The sequence below is a fragment of the Accipiter gentilis genome, chromosome 11, assembly GCF_929443795.1.
Source record: "Accipiter gentilis chromosome 11, bAccGen1.1, whole genome shotgun sequence".
Classification (NCBI taxonomy): domain Eukaryota; kingdom Metazoa; phylum Chordata; class Aves; order Accipitriformes; family Accipitridae; genus Astur; species Astur gentilis.
This window is the reverse complement of record NC_064890.1, coordinates 19,185,570-19,201,674: the sequence shown is the minus strand read 5'-3', so window position 1 is coordinate 19,201,674 and position 16,105 is coordinate 19,185,570. Positions and strand designations below refer to the sequence as shown.

The window sequence follows — 16,105 nt, the reverse complement described above, 5'->3', positions numbered from 1 at the left end:
TTCATCAGTGGACCACTTCTGACCAAGGGGAAGAGGGAAAATTAACTTGGCATGGCATGCATACCTGCATCATTCCACTGTAATAATTTGGTGCTGCCTGAAAGCTTATTTTGGTGGGCATTGTGTCCTGGAATGACATGAAACTAGAACTGGTGGGATGTCAAAAAACTTCCAAAAACAGATTAACCAAATAAAATCAGCTGACCTGTGGAGATGTGAAATGCACATTTAGAAACATTCAGAGCTGCAATGTAGGTGAGGCTAGGTACAGGAATGCCAGGGTTATGTGAATATCCAGCAACAACATGAATATCACCAATAAGGAAGGACATTTATAAATAACAGTATTTTTATTTTTAAGTTACTCTGAATTTCTAAACCTCTTAAAATATTAACTCAGGACTCCCAAATTCACTAAGGTAGGTAGCTAATGATTGTTAATCTTATTTTTATTGCTGGGGAAACTGAGGCAGAGAGGTTCAGTGACTTACCCAAGGCCACAGAGGGAGTCACTGTCAGAGCCGGGATTAGAGCTCAGGAGTTTCTGGCTCCCAGTCCCAAGCTCAGACCACTAGACCATGGCCTCAGGACATTTCCAGCTGGTCTTCAGTCTAAAAAAAAGTAAATTCTCAAGTATGTTACAAATATGTAACATATATGTATTTCTTATTACTTTGAATGTAATGGTATGAATGAGAACACATTGTTTCTAAGTCAGTGATGAAAAGCAAACCAGTACATTTTGTCTGAGTTACCTTTATCATACATGTGTGTATGATAAAGCTCCGCAGAAAAATCTTGATTTAAATTGCAGCCAATACAAACAGCTATTGTATTTTTCAGAGTAAAGAACAAATTGACTTTCCAACCCAGCCAGCATGTCATTTATATTAATGGTGAGGAATGCTAAGTTGCTCTGTGTGTAAGTAAACTCTATTAAGAAAGTCACATCCCCTGGTGAAGCTAGATCCTTAGTAAATTTTACTAGCTAAGCACTGAGCTCCATGTCAGAGTAATTACACCTTTTATCCACTGTGAGCTCTCTCTTAGCTTCTTCATACTCCTTAATTTCCCACTTCAGCTAATTTAGCAGTAAAATTGCAAAGGTTTTAACAGGTTAGCTACTGAGGAACTGGCGCATGAATGTTCTGTTAAGCTCCATGCATTGAAATCACATCATGTAGAAGAAGGAATTAATTAAGTAACAATTAGGGAGTGATGGATCATTGACAACATATATACACTTTGGTGCTAAAATTAATCTTCCCTGTAAATCCAATACATTGTGTATCTTCTCATCTATACACTGGCAAGTTTTATACTTGAAATATGAAATGGACAGGCCCTTTAGCAATATGTTAAAAAAAAAAAAGGGATATCTTCTGGAACTATTGAAACTACATACTATTTTAAAAAATCATATAGCTTCTTTTTTATTAAAAAAAAAAAAAAGAATTGAAAGAGTAATGAGAATAGCAAAAGGAGAAGAAATTTTTAAAGGCAGGTGATTTTAAAGTGACTGTAAAGACATTTGTTACATGAAAGTACTTAGTATGTTGAAAGTGCTAACAATTGTGTAGTATTCTCTTGCCATCTTCTTTTACAAGTTGCCATATTATTTCCTTGTATTGACAGTCAGCTGCTTAATACATAGATTGGCAGTTAGCCCAGTCAATCCTCAATTCTAAAAGCCTCTTAGCAGATGAAAAATCTTTGGTTCATTCACACCTTGTAGAAAGGAAGACAGGGCAGAAGTGACATCCAGATCCATTTAGAGTATACTTTGAATCTGATTTTCCTTTGCCTTGCACCTTGTGTAGTCATTTACAGCTGTGCAAAGTGAGCACAAAATGGATATAAAACACTGCTACCCATGTGAGAAGAGAATTCTGATTTGGTTGCATTATTTCCAGGGGTGATCACAAAAAGTGCCAGGCAGTGAAAAAATCTGGCTCTGCATAGGAAGTCTAAACAATTTTGACACAAAGCATAAAGCAGCAGCAGCGCTTTCCAAACAATTTACAGAAATTGCACTTTTGCTTTGGAGCAATGGGTATTTTCATTTGCTGTTTGCTTGGTATTTTCATAGAAAAAATACTAAATGTTAAACCCATCTACAGAAAACTAATCCTATTTCTTCCTTTTTTTGGTAGAAATATATTTAACTGTGAGTCCTAAAGTATATTCTCACATAAAAAGGAACTCCTGTCCTACATAAGATCTCCACTAGTTCTACCTTTCCACATGCTACTTCTAAACCCAGTACTTAAAGTTACACTTCTACATGACCTCCTGGAACCAGTGTGAAAGCTGGTATTATCACAACAGCTAGCCTCAGTCCATCAGAGTTCAATACTGTTCTGGCTTTAGTATGGATGGCAAATTATTGTCTCGGCATTTACCAAACAGTGATTTCTCTGCTACATGATCTACTACCTCTATGATAATGCAAGACCTACTGCCAAGTATCTTCAAAATACAAACTAATATTAGCAGGAAAGGCCTGCAAATATTAGATTAACAAATGTGTGTTAATAAAACTGATAGTTAACAAATTAAGGACCTAATCTGGCTGTTGCTGGAGATGTGGTGAGGAATTATTTCTACTTAATAACAGAAATTTACTGTATAAAAATTGATTCAATATGTTTGGACATTTATTTCCCCATACTACCCGGTGGCCATTTTTCTGGCCCTTCCCAGTCAGAATTCCTTCCTGTTACACTTACATGCCATGATGGGCCTGGAAACTCAGGTGCATTCATTAGGAGCAGAAATACAAATTACTTGACTGCATCAGCAGCTGTTGATCTAAGAGTACTGCTACAGTAAATAATGTATCTTGGTGTTTCTGTTAGAAAATTTCTTTTCTTTTAATCACAGTCATGCACTTTGTAGAGTCATCCTAAAACATAGTTCCCAAAACTATTACCCTTCAACAAAGTGGCTAAAGAACAAACGAACATTTTTTTAATTATTATTAATATTTTAGTAATACTGTATTACAGATTGGGGTTTCTTGGGCTCTTTTTTTTTCTTCTTTTTTCTTTTTTCTCCTCTTCTTTTTTCCCCTTTCCCCTTCTGGATTCAGTGCTTCTTTAAGTATTCTGAGTCGCTAGTCTGGCTTGACTGAAAAGTACTGTGTGTTTGTTGTGTGTCTGCATGTGTGATACCAACTGTTTGAGACTGCTTGATGTTAGATGAGGGCTTATGCTCAGAGCTGTTCTACAGTTGGCTCTCTGGCAGAATCTCTCCTCACCAATGACAATGATGTCTCTGTGTGGGGGAGAGTCTGTTTTATTACAGTAAACTTGTCATGGCCTTAATTTTTCTGATGGTGCATGATTATGATTTCATTTATGTTAATCAAAATCATGAGTCATTCCATTCATGTCAATAGCATTGAAGAGCTACACGGAGAAGTAGGAGTTCAGAATCAGGCTTCTGGTGTTTAATCTGAAAGGATATCTGAATCACTTCATTAAAGATAGATACTGAATGCTTACTTTGCATTACTCAGTCATGCCATTAGCATAAAACATCAAATAAAGTACTATAATGACAGCTGGCAATGTGTCACAGTACATGGGTTTTCTGTTTACCTCAGGGACAGAAAATATCCCTGAATTAACGAGATTTAAGATAATATTTCAAGTATGACAAAGTTACTGTATTAGGTTGCCTTGCCCTTGAAAGTTGGCATTAATGTTTCAAAAACTTATTTGCTTCCTTTGTTTTTTTATGTCACTCTTACATAACTTGAATGCAAAGGATCTAAAGGCAAACAGTATTTAAGTAAGACCTCAGAGACTGAGTTAAGTTTTACAGCCCTGTCCATAGTGAATATTATGCCTGGTAAACACAGGAGCATCAAAAGAGTGATCACAATTCATAAAGTTTGTTTTGTAAGTTTCTCATAAAGCACTATCAAATCTTCATTCTTTTTTAAAAAGTGAAAAACATGTTAATTTTCAAAAACATGTGTATTCTAAAACAATAAAAGGTTTTGTACCGGTGTCTGTCTCCTGCTCAGACAGAGAAATTGTGCAGGGGATGATGGGCCTTAATTTAGTCCTCACTGATAAGTACTTTTAAGACTAAATATTCTTGAAATTGCACTTATTTAAATTATACTCAAGATCCATGTAAATCTAAAAAAAGATTATAGGGGGGGGGGAAATAATTTCAAGAGGTCTAGCAAGCTATCAGAATATTGCTTTACTATATCATTTCAGATTTTTTTCCATTTTTTAAGTCAAAGAATTATTGGCATTTGAGAACATTTTCTAGAAATCTGTTTGATATATTACAGGCCTTAGAAAGTATTACCGTTGTATATACTCTTAGCTTCACTACAAGCATGTGCCCCAAAACACCAAATCAGAGAATTGAGGGGTTTACCAACAAAACAGGACAAAAGGAAGCTGAAAGAAGGGTTCTTTTACTATGTTTTCTATAGGTGTCACTGATTGTCTCGTTGAAAATTAAAGATCTATTTGTGCATCTTGCTTTTCCAGTACAGTGAGAATAGCAAAAATATTTTCTCCCCAATTCCCAGTGAAAGCTTTCTTTTACCCTGCTAGACCATGTGTTCACTTTTATACCCTACACTTCCTCAGCATAAGAAAACTCTTGTACAGTGAAGCAATAAGATAGTATCTTCAGTCTGAATACACATTTTAGTTAAACCACTGGTGCCTTTTAAGAAAACCTTGATATAATTTCCACTCTTAGTAACTGTGGGAATTACACATTTTTCTTGTCTTTGTGATAACATTGCTGTGTATTTCAGGAAGCACACTTGGGTACATATCTTAATTAAAAGGCAACAGACTTTACATATCTGTGCTCAAAAACAATCAGAAATCTCACTCTTTTTTTTCTTTCCAATAAACTAAAGTGAATGAGAAACTGAAGAAATATAGAACAGAGAAGTGACCTACCGTGGTTGTCTTTATCCGTCCTCCTGGTTGTGTACAGGTCCAGCCTGATTTATTGATTAGCAAATCACAGCCTTCTCCTTCTAAACATGGAAGCATTTCACACCACTGTTTTGTTTTGATAATTCGTGCTATGGAACAGAAAAGAAAAGAAAAAAAAAACAACCAAAAACAATTGGCAGGAGAATTCACATTTCACTTATCTCTAAACACTTTCTCATTTGAGTTGTCTATTTTCATCATCTGATAATGCAGCCATAGGTTATGATGTAGACAGCCGTAGGCAATTTACAAAATTATTTACAACACCTGCTGTGCTAACAAATTTCATAATAAAAACAGAACTTAAAAAACAACAATAAAACAAAAGACAGCTCTGTTGTAAATTGAAAAAAACATAAAAGTCAGCTAATTTTCTAATTCCATGCTTCTTACAGTCAAGGAAATACTGTTGGAAGGGCTAACAACTGAATACTTACTGTCCTAACTAATCATTATTAGTGCCTAAAAATTACCTATGACTGGGATCCATTGTGTTAGACTCGTTATAAACCTAGGAAGACACTCCTTATCCTGAAGTGCTTGCAGTGTAAATAGACATGAGACAGAGTGGAGAGAGAAAAGCTATAATAAAGGCAGAGGGGTCAACATAATGACCGCAATTGTGAAACTCTGTGATACTTGCAATGGTAGGGGCATAGTTAGGGGCAGAAAGGAGGAACATAAGAAGTACAGGTGTTGAATGAAGTAAAGGTTGGGAAATCATGGGGAAGAAGACAATCAGCAGAGGGAAAAGACTGGAAAAAACACCCTATTACTACAAGGGAAAGGAAGTCTACTCATGAAGGTCCCGAACTGTCTGAAAGGTGGTCTGTTGTGTGTTTTGTGGCTCCGCTTAATGCCTGTGTCTCTAGTAAGCTGGTTCTGCAAAATTTCCTCAAGGTCATACACAGCAATTAGTCTTGGAACAACAGAGCTCTGACTACATTGAAGTAGATGCAGAGGAGCTGTAGGGAGAAACTTTTCTTCAAGGCAAGGAGAAAAGGGTGTTTAATTCCTGTAGACATCTTTCTGGATTATAATACTACTTCTTTTGAGTTCACCTCTGTAGTTGAATATTAAGCAATATGACTAATATCTAAAATTTTCTTACCCTTTCACTCTCCCCCGTAGGCAAAATTGGAGGCGGGGAATGTTAGTTTGGGATACTTTTTATAAAATACATATACAGAGATGTACTCACTTGCACAGTGCCATATACTCATGCTAAACAAGGTAAGCCCCAACAAACAATTTATCTTTTGCTTATACTGTAAGGCTTGCAATCCATAGAAAATGGTGCTCAATTCCTTCAGAGATCATCTCAGCAATCCTGGGCTAGGCTATAAGAAAGCTTCACCACCTCAATTTGTATGTAAGTATCCTAGGATTCAAGGGCAGAGCAAGTTCCACATCCAGGGACACAGATAATGTCTTCCTCTATGTTGATGTGTGACACCAATACACACGATGCATCTTCAACAGTCACGAGCCCAACAAAAAGAGAACTACAGGAGAAATACTTGGCAAGATAAGTGTACAAGAAGCTTCTGATGCTCCAATTAATTTTGGGTCCAAGGAGCTTAAAAGCACACATTTATACCCAGGGGCAGTTGCAGCTCTGTATGCTCACCTGAATGTGTGATTCAGCCTCCCTACACCCCTGACTTCCTCTGCCTGGAAGGACTTAAGAATACAATTCCCAGTGCCATTGGATCATGGCAAGAAATAGAAGTGTAATTTAAAGTCTTTTAATAAAATCCTTTCCAATACTTTGACATGAAACAACTTGTGTCCTCAGTCCCGCTACAATTGTTGGTAAGCTCTAGCAATGTAATGAACACTGATTTCTTTCAGTGGAAGCTCAATCTGAAATTCATATTAAGATTTTCATTACAAAAAACACTTTAGCTCCCAAATGTCTACATAGGAATTTGCACTGTTCCTTAGGCAATATATGTACCGCTGGAGGAATTATTCCCAAACAATTTTCATAGCTACAATTTTTTGAAGCAAATCCACTAAGATTTTATAGCACATAAAATACAGAAATCTGGATTGTGCTTGGGGTCCATAGGTACTGCTCTACTGAGAACTGGATCATATCAGTTTTCAAGGCTAACATCTCCTATGTAACAGATAATAGCCTCATCCTTTCTGAGTGAAGGCATGCATCCCATTGCAGGCTTTACAGAAAAACCTCAGTAAAATGTTAACACCAAACCTCACCCATTTGCATGCATATATTTTGCAATTCACATATCAAAATGGCTATTTCTGTCAATGTTTCAACAATATGAAGGATCACTGAAAGACTGAATAGCCATTTAAGCTAAAAAATATGTACCAGATTGCCTCTACGTTCTCAGGTGGGAGGCTTTCCTGGAAACATAATTTGAACTAATCTCTAAAAAAAAATTTCTCTCCTCTGTGAATGACTCCGAGTGTTTGCTTGGTTGCTATCTCAGAATGCAGCTATCGGTAATATCACAAGTATATGGAATCCTTGCTCTGGGTACTGGCTATATCCACACAAATTTAGAATACACCGAGAGTATTTTACAGAACTTAAAGTCTAAAACATTTCTGTGCTAAGTGTATAGACTAGCTCACGTATTTAGGCTTTGAGAATCGGAACAATTTCTTTTGCAGGGAAAAGCTACTCCCCTCACATGGTTTAAAGCCAATCAGTATCAAAATGGTTTATTAATTTATTAGTGACACATAACCAGCAGCAGTGCAGGATCAACACCAGTAATACAAAGAAGTAAACCATAGCACTAGACACGAAATGTTCATAAACACTTGGGAATTCTTAAACACCCTCTCAGAACTAATCCCAGACACTTCCAGCACACAGTCGCGGGCACCCGGCTCTCCCCATCCCCTCCCCGGCCGTGCGGGTGCCCCCACAGCCCCGCCACCCCCCCTCGCCGAGCGGGCAGCACCCACCCGCCTGCCCACCCTGCTGGGTTTCTCCCCTGTCGGAGATCTTCCTAGCTGTTTTACCCAGCTTTTCAAGCTGACCCTCGCTTCGTTTCCAAAGCCTGGCAAACACACACGCTCTCACGTTCCCCTCGGAACAGGCTTCGTTTCCTGGGCCATTTGCCAAAGCAGGCCGCGGGCACCCTCACACTTGGGTCTAAACTGAAGCCTGTACAGACGCCTTGTTCTGTTACACACAGGCAGTCACCGTTGCAAAAGAGAGGCCATATTCGTGACTGTGGGACCGCATCTGTTTTTGCATTTTCACTTTTCAGTTTGTCCATTACAGCAGAGTATCGCAGCGAAGCTAAATATATAATATAGGGAGGGAGCAATGTACACAACAATTTTATCAGCATAATATGAAAATTTTCTATCAGTAATTGAAACTGAGTGACACTAGTCAAAGCAAAGGAATACAATGTATTTCCCGAGGCAGTATAGTTGCCTTTTTACTGTGTATATTCACTAGTGGTGAAATTCAGCCCTCTGCAGACAAGACAGCAAAAAGCCTATCAGATTCTTCAAATCCACTCCAAGCTCCATTATAAAGAATTAAGTGGCACTTAAATGATACATAGGCTTTGTGCAGACCTTCTGCAAAGAACTGAATTTCATCTTAAGAATCTGAGCTGACACTACTTTGCATCTCCTCAGAAGGGCTGTGCCCCTTCACTTAAACTGAAGATAATAGGAACTGACGGTGCTCAGCACATGGTAGAATTGCTTTCCTGGGTAATACCATTTGAACTGGAGACCAAAGGGAGTCTATCCAAGGGTTTTCCATACAAACAGTTCTGAGGTGTTGCAGGCAGGCAGAGGTTATATCAACACGATGCCAAGCTACCCACCAAATTGTTCTTAACTGTTTTGTAAGACAAAACAATTTGCAATGGACTTCCAGTTATTGGTAAAAAGAAATAAAAAAAAGTCTCTATTCATGATCAGTATAGTCCAATGTAAGACTCTTCAACTGAGTAGTGTTTCAGAACACCACAGATTATTTTCTGCTAAATACTGCAACTAGATACATTTTTTCACTAAACTTTTCACCTGGTTTAACATTATATATATACTTTCCTACAGAAAACCAGCTTTATTTACTAAACTTTCTTTTCACACATTCACTCTACATTCAGGGAGTTATCAATTGCTGCATCTCTAGTCAATCTCAGAACTGCAAATTATGAACTTTTAGTGATAGCAAAAAATGATCTAAATCTTGTTCAGCAGCAGCAGTAAATGCAAAATCTTACAGCCATCTAAAATATGTTAGATTAAAACACTCAGAATGTTACAATTTGTTTTCTCATATCTTTTTAAATGTTGGAGAATGAGCTCAGAAATAAAAGTAAAAATGTTTTTTTTTTTTTTTTTTTTTCATTGAATAAGAATATTGATTAAAACAGCATTTGGATACTGAGACTTATAATTTCAAAATACATTGTGCTCCTATGCATAAAAGGTGGTGTGTGAAATGAATATTTACAAATCATAATGAAAACCATGGTACAGGAACCTAAATGAAATAAAATAATAAAAAAAGATGTCTTAGTTGATGTTTAGCAGTCAATTCCAGATGCCTGAAGTAGCAAATGGAAGATTCTAGTGGGGAGCAGGGAAAATTTCTCCTAAGCCCACGAAGAATGTACCATTTTGAAACATGCTTCTTAAATGAGAGCTTAGCTCAACTATCCTTCTTATAGAATGATGTTCTCCTTCACATTATTTTTTTCAATGCTAGCTTGTAGCACTTAATGCAAGATGTCAAGTATGCATTGGAGAAAATACTTCCTTTTTGATTTCCATACATCATTTCACTGTTGTTTTCCTTGAAATTTGAAGAAAGCTGGTCAGCATAGCTGATTCCCAAAGTTCAGAAATGGCTTTGGATTCATCAGTGTAGATGTAGCTAGACAAACACACTTATCCTAGTGTTACTCTCTTGCCCTATTAACTCTGAACAGGGCCCACATCTTCTATTATTAATCACCTCCAATTGATCCCAACTGTTTCTATAATTCCACTTCTCCCAGCCTCTCTGTTCTCTTTACCTCATATTTTTCCTTTTTCCTTCTTGCATTTTTTTCAGCTGTAGCCTTTTGCTCCAACCATTTCTCTCTTCTGCCTCATTCAGTACAGACACACTATCTACCTATCAAAAATCCCAAAATACTTTGCAGAACTTGTTATGTTAAGCTAGTTTTACCTATGACTGGTAAATGCTGTTCATTGTCCCCATTTGCACAGAGGTTAATCAACTTGACCATGGTCGCACAAAAAATTTGTTGCAGAGCTGGAAACAAAACCACTGAATTCTTAGTGGTTGCTAGCCTGGACACCTTTCTCTGTCCCATTTCCCTTCAGAAAGATAGCATGCTTTTATATATATATTTATTTATTTATTTATATTTAAAAGAAATTAAACAACAACAAAATTATGCAAAGTAATAGTCTTTTAAAAATATGTATCAGTTAAATTGCAGCAGCAGGAAAGAGGCCAGCAGAAATACAAACTGAATCACAGTACTGTAATAAGACATTGCAATCATGAACTGTCTTTAGAGCAGCAATTTGACTGTAATAGTGTATAAGCCCCAAACGTTAATCTATTTTACTATACAACAAGGAAACATCACAAACCTTGGATACCTTTTACAGCAGTCATCCTGGTCCACTTAAAAAATTGGAAGCAGTGCTAATTCACAAAGAGTTAGCTCATCTCAATTATTTATAGGGCATCTAGGCAAAAGACTATTTAGTTCTAAGAACAGCAATACAGCAATGTCTAGACAGCCATTTTATCATTTAGCTCTTGCTGTCAAGATTGGGAGGGATACTTGAGCTGAAGTTGAGAAATATCTGGAAAAAAGTGATCCCCTGCAGGCTACAGAGAGGCTACAAATTGTGACCAGGTAACTGGATGAAGAGTAAAAGACTGAATGACAGGGCAGAAGCTTTTCCTGCAGCTCACCCCTATCATAGTTCCAGTAAGGGAGAAATGTTATTGCAACCCCAGGGTTGAGAAGAGACCTTCAATATAGACCTGTTCCCTGAAAAGGAATAAAAACCTTGGTCTACCATAAACAGTGCAGATTGCACCATGCACAAGGTATTTTTGGGAGGAGTAGGATAATATACAGGAGATAATCTCCAAATAATGCAGTCATCCATGTGATCCCAAACTAGGACTGCCTAAGGGGCACAACTGCCACTTACATGAATTGTACCTAGGAATTCAGTTGTGGCATAAGAGATTGCTGGGTTAAGCTGTGTGAATATAGGAACTTAATAAGTAAACAACAGCAGCATAGGTTTAACTTTAAAACTACTGCCTTTAGCAAGGCATCCAGGCATCTGTTTAATTTTAAGAAGGTACCTAATATTTTGCTGAATCTTCATAAGACCCTGTAAAATAAATATATACTGACAGCTTAGGAGGAAGAAAGTCCAAAGATATCCCACAAATCAGAAATTATTATTAATACGCAATAAATCCCCAGAACACAAGATGGAGGATACAAACCCCCCCAAACCAAACCCCAATTAAACAAAAAAAAGCTGAAGTAGAATCCAGATTCTAGGAGCACTGTCATGAAACTCAACAGCTCTTACCTTCTTTCCTGTTTGTCTCTCCAAATAGCAGAACTTCCTCATTATAATCCCCCAAACAATAAATGAATAAATAAACAATGAAAATAAGCATATGAGAGTAAATGCACAGGAACACAAGGTATCTGACCTTTCTGTAGTGTAGAAATGAGCATGTATTTACCTGGCCTCTCTCTTTCCAGTTCTTTGAAAACCTTAATACTACGTGACTCAGTGATCTAGTGATAGGTATCTCAGATTTGTCTACATCCAGATGTTCAAATATTTGCATGAGAGAAGCACTATCCTAAAATGGAAAGTGTCCTACAAATGGGCTTCATAGTCAACTTAGGTCTGTTTCCATTTTCATTTTCAGGGCCAGTTTTCTTCTATTTATAATTCTCTCATTTGAGATTGTAATATATCTCCACATTTGTTCTCAAACCCTTAGCCTTTTGCTGGTAATTACTACAATTGCTTACGCGGAGAAGTAATACAGCAAAAATAACATATTTTTCAACTGCTTATAAAGCAATCTAACAGCAACAGAAAAAAAAAATCTGGTGTCACTTACCAAATCTCACAGGGTCACAACAAGCACCCTGACAGTCATAATAAATAATAAATACAGATAAAATCTACGCATTGAATTTTATTTAGGTACAATACATGTGCTCCTAGCCTCTTCTAAGTTGATGGTTTCTAACTCTATATTAAAATGCAAATGTTTTAAATAGGCAGCCTGGCCCACGACTTTGCCCAGGATTTCAGCACTTGCTTGAATATCCACAGATGTACATATTCACTGCTTTTCAATCTGTGAATGATCTACTGCTTCATTGTCTGTGGGTAGTTAGCGTTTGCCGTCTAATAAGAGATGCTAATTGAACACCTACCCCTAGAGAAAGCCTTTGCCAGGACTCCCTGTCTTTTGTTTCTGTCCCCTGCTGTTCTGCTCTGCTGTATTCAATTAGAGTGCTGGAAGCAAAGTAAAAATTACTAAAAATCTGATTTGTGCTATGCCAGCAAAGAACCCTTCAGAGATCAGGTTTTCATCACATTTCACTTTGCTGCCAGCACACTGAGAAGAGCAAATTTAACTGGAGAGGGACAGCAATTTCAGACCCAAAGAAGAGAATCTGAAGACAACAGTAAAGGATAGAGACAAGGGAGGGATATAATGGAAAGTAACAAGAAAACAGATAATAGGAAAAAAAAAAAAAAAAGGCAAGAAAGAAAGGAAAAAGAAGACAAAGCCCAGCTAAATGTAGTAGCTACTGAAGCAGACGGTAAGGTCAAAAACTTGTACAACTTGTTCAGTGGAGTCAGTAGGACAATGCCAGTAAGTGAAGGCTAAAGACCAGAGCTGTTTGGTTTTTTTTTTTCTCTTAAGTACACCAATTTCAGTACTCTTGATATGAGCAGAGTACTGCAGTGGAAGACCAGATTTACTGTGGTTAAAAGAAGAATGTGAAAGAACTGGGCAGATATTCATGACCATTCCTGTGTTATAGAGGGAATGTTAGGAGGCTGTGGAAGAGGGAGGACCTCAGGGACTCCCAGCTATGAAGCATGTGAACATATCAAGGTAACTACTGAGTAGGCAGCAAAGCAGGACTTTAAAGGAGGAAGCCACAGTAGGAATAAAATATGCACTAGGTTACATGGTAGAGAGTGATTAGTGCCATGGAAATAAGCTGAGAATAAAAGATTATGAGGCTGGTAGTAGAAAGGGAGTGAAGGAAGGGTGGCAGAAAGGTTATAAATAAACCTTAAAAGTGTCTGAAAACAGACTGAGCCTCAGAGTGTAGATACCCATGGATATGGATGACAAAGGATTCCTGGACTCTTCACCCTATCTGCAGCTTTGCACTTGACTGCACAATATCTGATTCTGTACTCATGGAACACACAGTAAAACGATGGCCAAGGATCAAGGTCCTTCTTGGAACTCTAGCTATGTAGCGCTCATATACCCAGGCTTACTAGATATGTTTAATGAACTCTGCATATCCTTAGTAAGGAAAAAAAAAAAAAAAAAAAAAAATAAAAAATATTCATTTGACAACTGCTTTTGGATGGACAAAGCAGTGAGAATCAGAATGTGAGACTCCATGCACATAAGTAATAAAATCTGTTAGTCTTTAATCTTTTTAAAGCTATTTCTGGGAATTTTAGTTAATGTTCTCCAAGTGCATTCAAAGGACAGGCATTTAGCTGAGTGTTTCTGCTCTGGTCCTCATCGCTTTTGGTACTTTCCAAGTCCAGTGTCAGCAAGTACACTGCTGCTGTGACATGGTGGAGACATTTTATGGTGCACTGAAAGAGATAATAATTCAGCTGTTCTCAAGTACAGTGGACTTCCTTTGTCAACAACCACAGCAGTGGGAAACTTTGCCGTCCTTTTGTCATGTATGTAAGAACAGAACATGCAAGCAAATTGAGTTGAAATGAGCTTGACGACTAGCACAGAAGGAGACAAACAGCTGCTGCTATGAGAACAATTAAAAGTATTAGAAAAGGAAACTCAGCAACGAGGCTGTACTTATCCCATACCCCCTGTAATTTCCCCCTATTCCACATGACTAGATGCTGTGTTACAGTAAACTGTTATGTTCTTTGGGGTAAGCGTGTGACTTTTCGGTTTGATCAAATAGTAAAAATAGGCTATGGTTATGCTGGGGATTTTAGCACAAATCAATGCTACGTGAATGAAAATTAAGAACGAGTGAAACAAGTGAAAACAAAGAGAAAGGAAGACAACTATATGGTATCACATTTCACAGTGAGAATACAATTAATATAACCACTTGTGATTCTTTTGAAACTTGTGTTCATAAATATTACTTTTTCAGTGCCCCAGAAAACTTGCCACAGTGAACTGTAATGGTGACCTTTAGATAGCTTGGAAACCGGCCTTTTCTCATGACTTCTGCTTCCATTAGCCGGTGTTTGACCCATAGAGGAACTAATGTGTTTAAATACAGCAAAGATGTTAGTTTATATGTGCACTGAACTGGTATGCTGTCCATGGGAAACCCTGTTACAGGTGGATGTGTTATACCTCACCTGCACAGTCAATCACACATCTTGTTAGAGAGCAGTTTGACACCATGACTATGCATAACATGATTTCTGACTGACAGATGAAGCCATGTGAATTTTTTAAATGTAGTTTTTCATATATACATAAAATATTACTGTTTCTTACCCAAAACTTATATGATCCGAAACATCTTTCCTCCTTTTTGTACTTAATTTGGGCAATTACTGGTCTCAAAACTTAGTAAAGCTTTCTCCGTATATACCTCAGTATTTGGTAAAAATTAAAAAAAATATAAATGACTGTCTTATCTTTATATAAGGTTTCTCTTTTTAATTTATTTTTATAATATTGCACATAATATCAGGAGACAGATATCTTAAAAAGACAAATAATGCAATTTGTCTCCAAAACTCAGCTAATGCATGGGTGTTTTTACCTTCTGTACGTAATACACAGAGGAATTGATTTTCAAAGATTCATGAGACTCTACTTCATAAAAATTCTTCAGATGTTTTATGTAGCAAATACACTACAGTTCAGAAGGAGCTCTATAGCAGAAATAGTCCCTGATTAGAAGGATTAGTCTTTCTTCACCTAACAGCCAGTATGTTATTTATTGGAACACATCCAGCAAATCTATGAACAGCCACAGAAGGTATTTTAAAGGCCAACAGTCTCCTTGTCTTCTTCACCATCAGAAAATACAATTTGAAATTTTCAGAATTGTTTCTGTGAAATCAGACTAGAGGGACTGGTCATAGGGTGAAAAAGGGGGAAATGCTGCCTCTTTCCTAGGGCAGGCAATGTATGTGCTCATGTGCTACGGCCATTGTGTTTACAAGCAGGAGTCCTGTCCCCTGCCAAAAGCAGCACAGTGGAGGTTGGCTGGGCCAAAGGACACAGTAATAGCACAGACAATATAGTCTGACTTACTTACCTTTTTAAACTATGAATTCTGAAAATAACGTGCCATAAGCACTTGTGGTTCTGCAGCAACTGCTCACATTGTTAAAAATCAGACCACCAGACACAAAGCAGTTGACCAGGACAGGTCACTGAGAGTTAAAACTACTTTTTTGTATTGCAATCCTTTATGGAAAACATGATGGAGTCATAGATTTTAGGGACAGAAACAACCAGTTATACCAATCTAATCTGACCTTCACATTTATGAAGGCCATAAATTTGAATTCAGCAATTTCTGTAACAATCTCAACAATTTCTGGTAGAGATACAATATATCTTTTAGAAAGACACCCAGAACTGATTATCAGAGAATACTCACATTTCTACAAACTCTTAAGGCAGCTTATACAATTCAATGGCAAAGGCAAAATGCCTCAGTTCTAAAGATTTTGGTATTATTTCTATGGGACTCCTATTTAACTCTTGTAGGACTACACTTGTCTTCCCTTACTAAACACTAAATGATTGAGCAGTCTGCTGTCAGCTATAACAATCAGGTCCCTGACAAAGCACTTGGTGCTCCTAAAGGTTAATCACA

The 16,105-nt window shown here is 37.4% G+C and overlaps 1 protein-coding gene across 6 annotated transcripts in view; it reads right to left on the bottom strand.

The window, feature by feature from the left end:
• Positions 1 to 16,105, bottom strand: part of TAFA5 (TAFA chemokine like family member 5) — a 436,718-nt gene that overhangs the window by 75,616 nt on the left and 344,997 nt on the right. For 4 of the 6 annotated variants that reach the window (XR_007507670.1, XR_007507672.1, XR_007507673.1 and 1 more), the window contains 2 exons: positions 4,944 to 5,071; positions 492 to 611 (listed from right to left, as the gene is read on the bottom strand). Coding sequence is in view for 1 of the 6 variants with exons in the window: in XM_049814130.1 (XP_049670087.1) it covers positions 4,944 to 5,071 (128 nt within the window). In the remaining 5 variants the exon portion in view is untranslated. The remainder of the gene's footprint in view (positions 1 to 491; positions 612 to 4,943; positions 5,072 to 16,105) is intronic. The other 2 variants (XR_007507671.1, XM_049814130.1) reach the window with 1 other exon arrangement.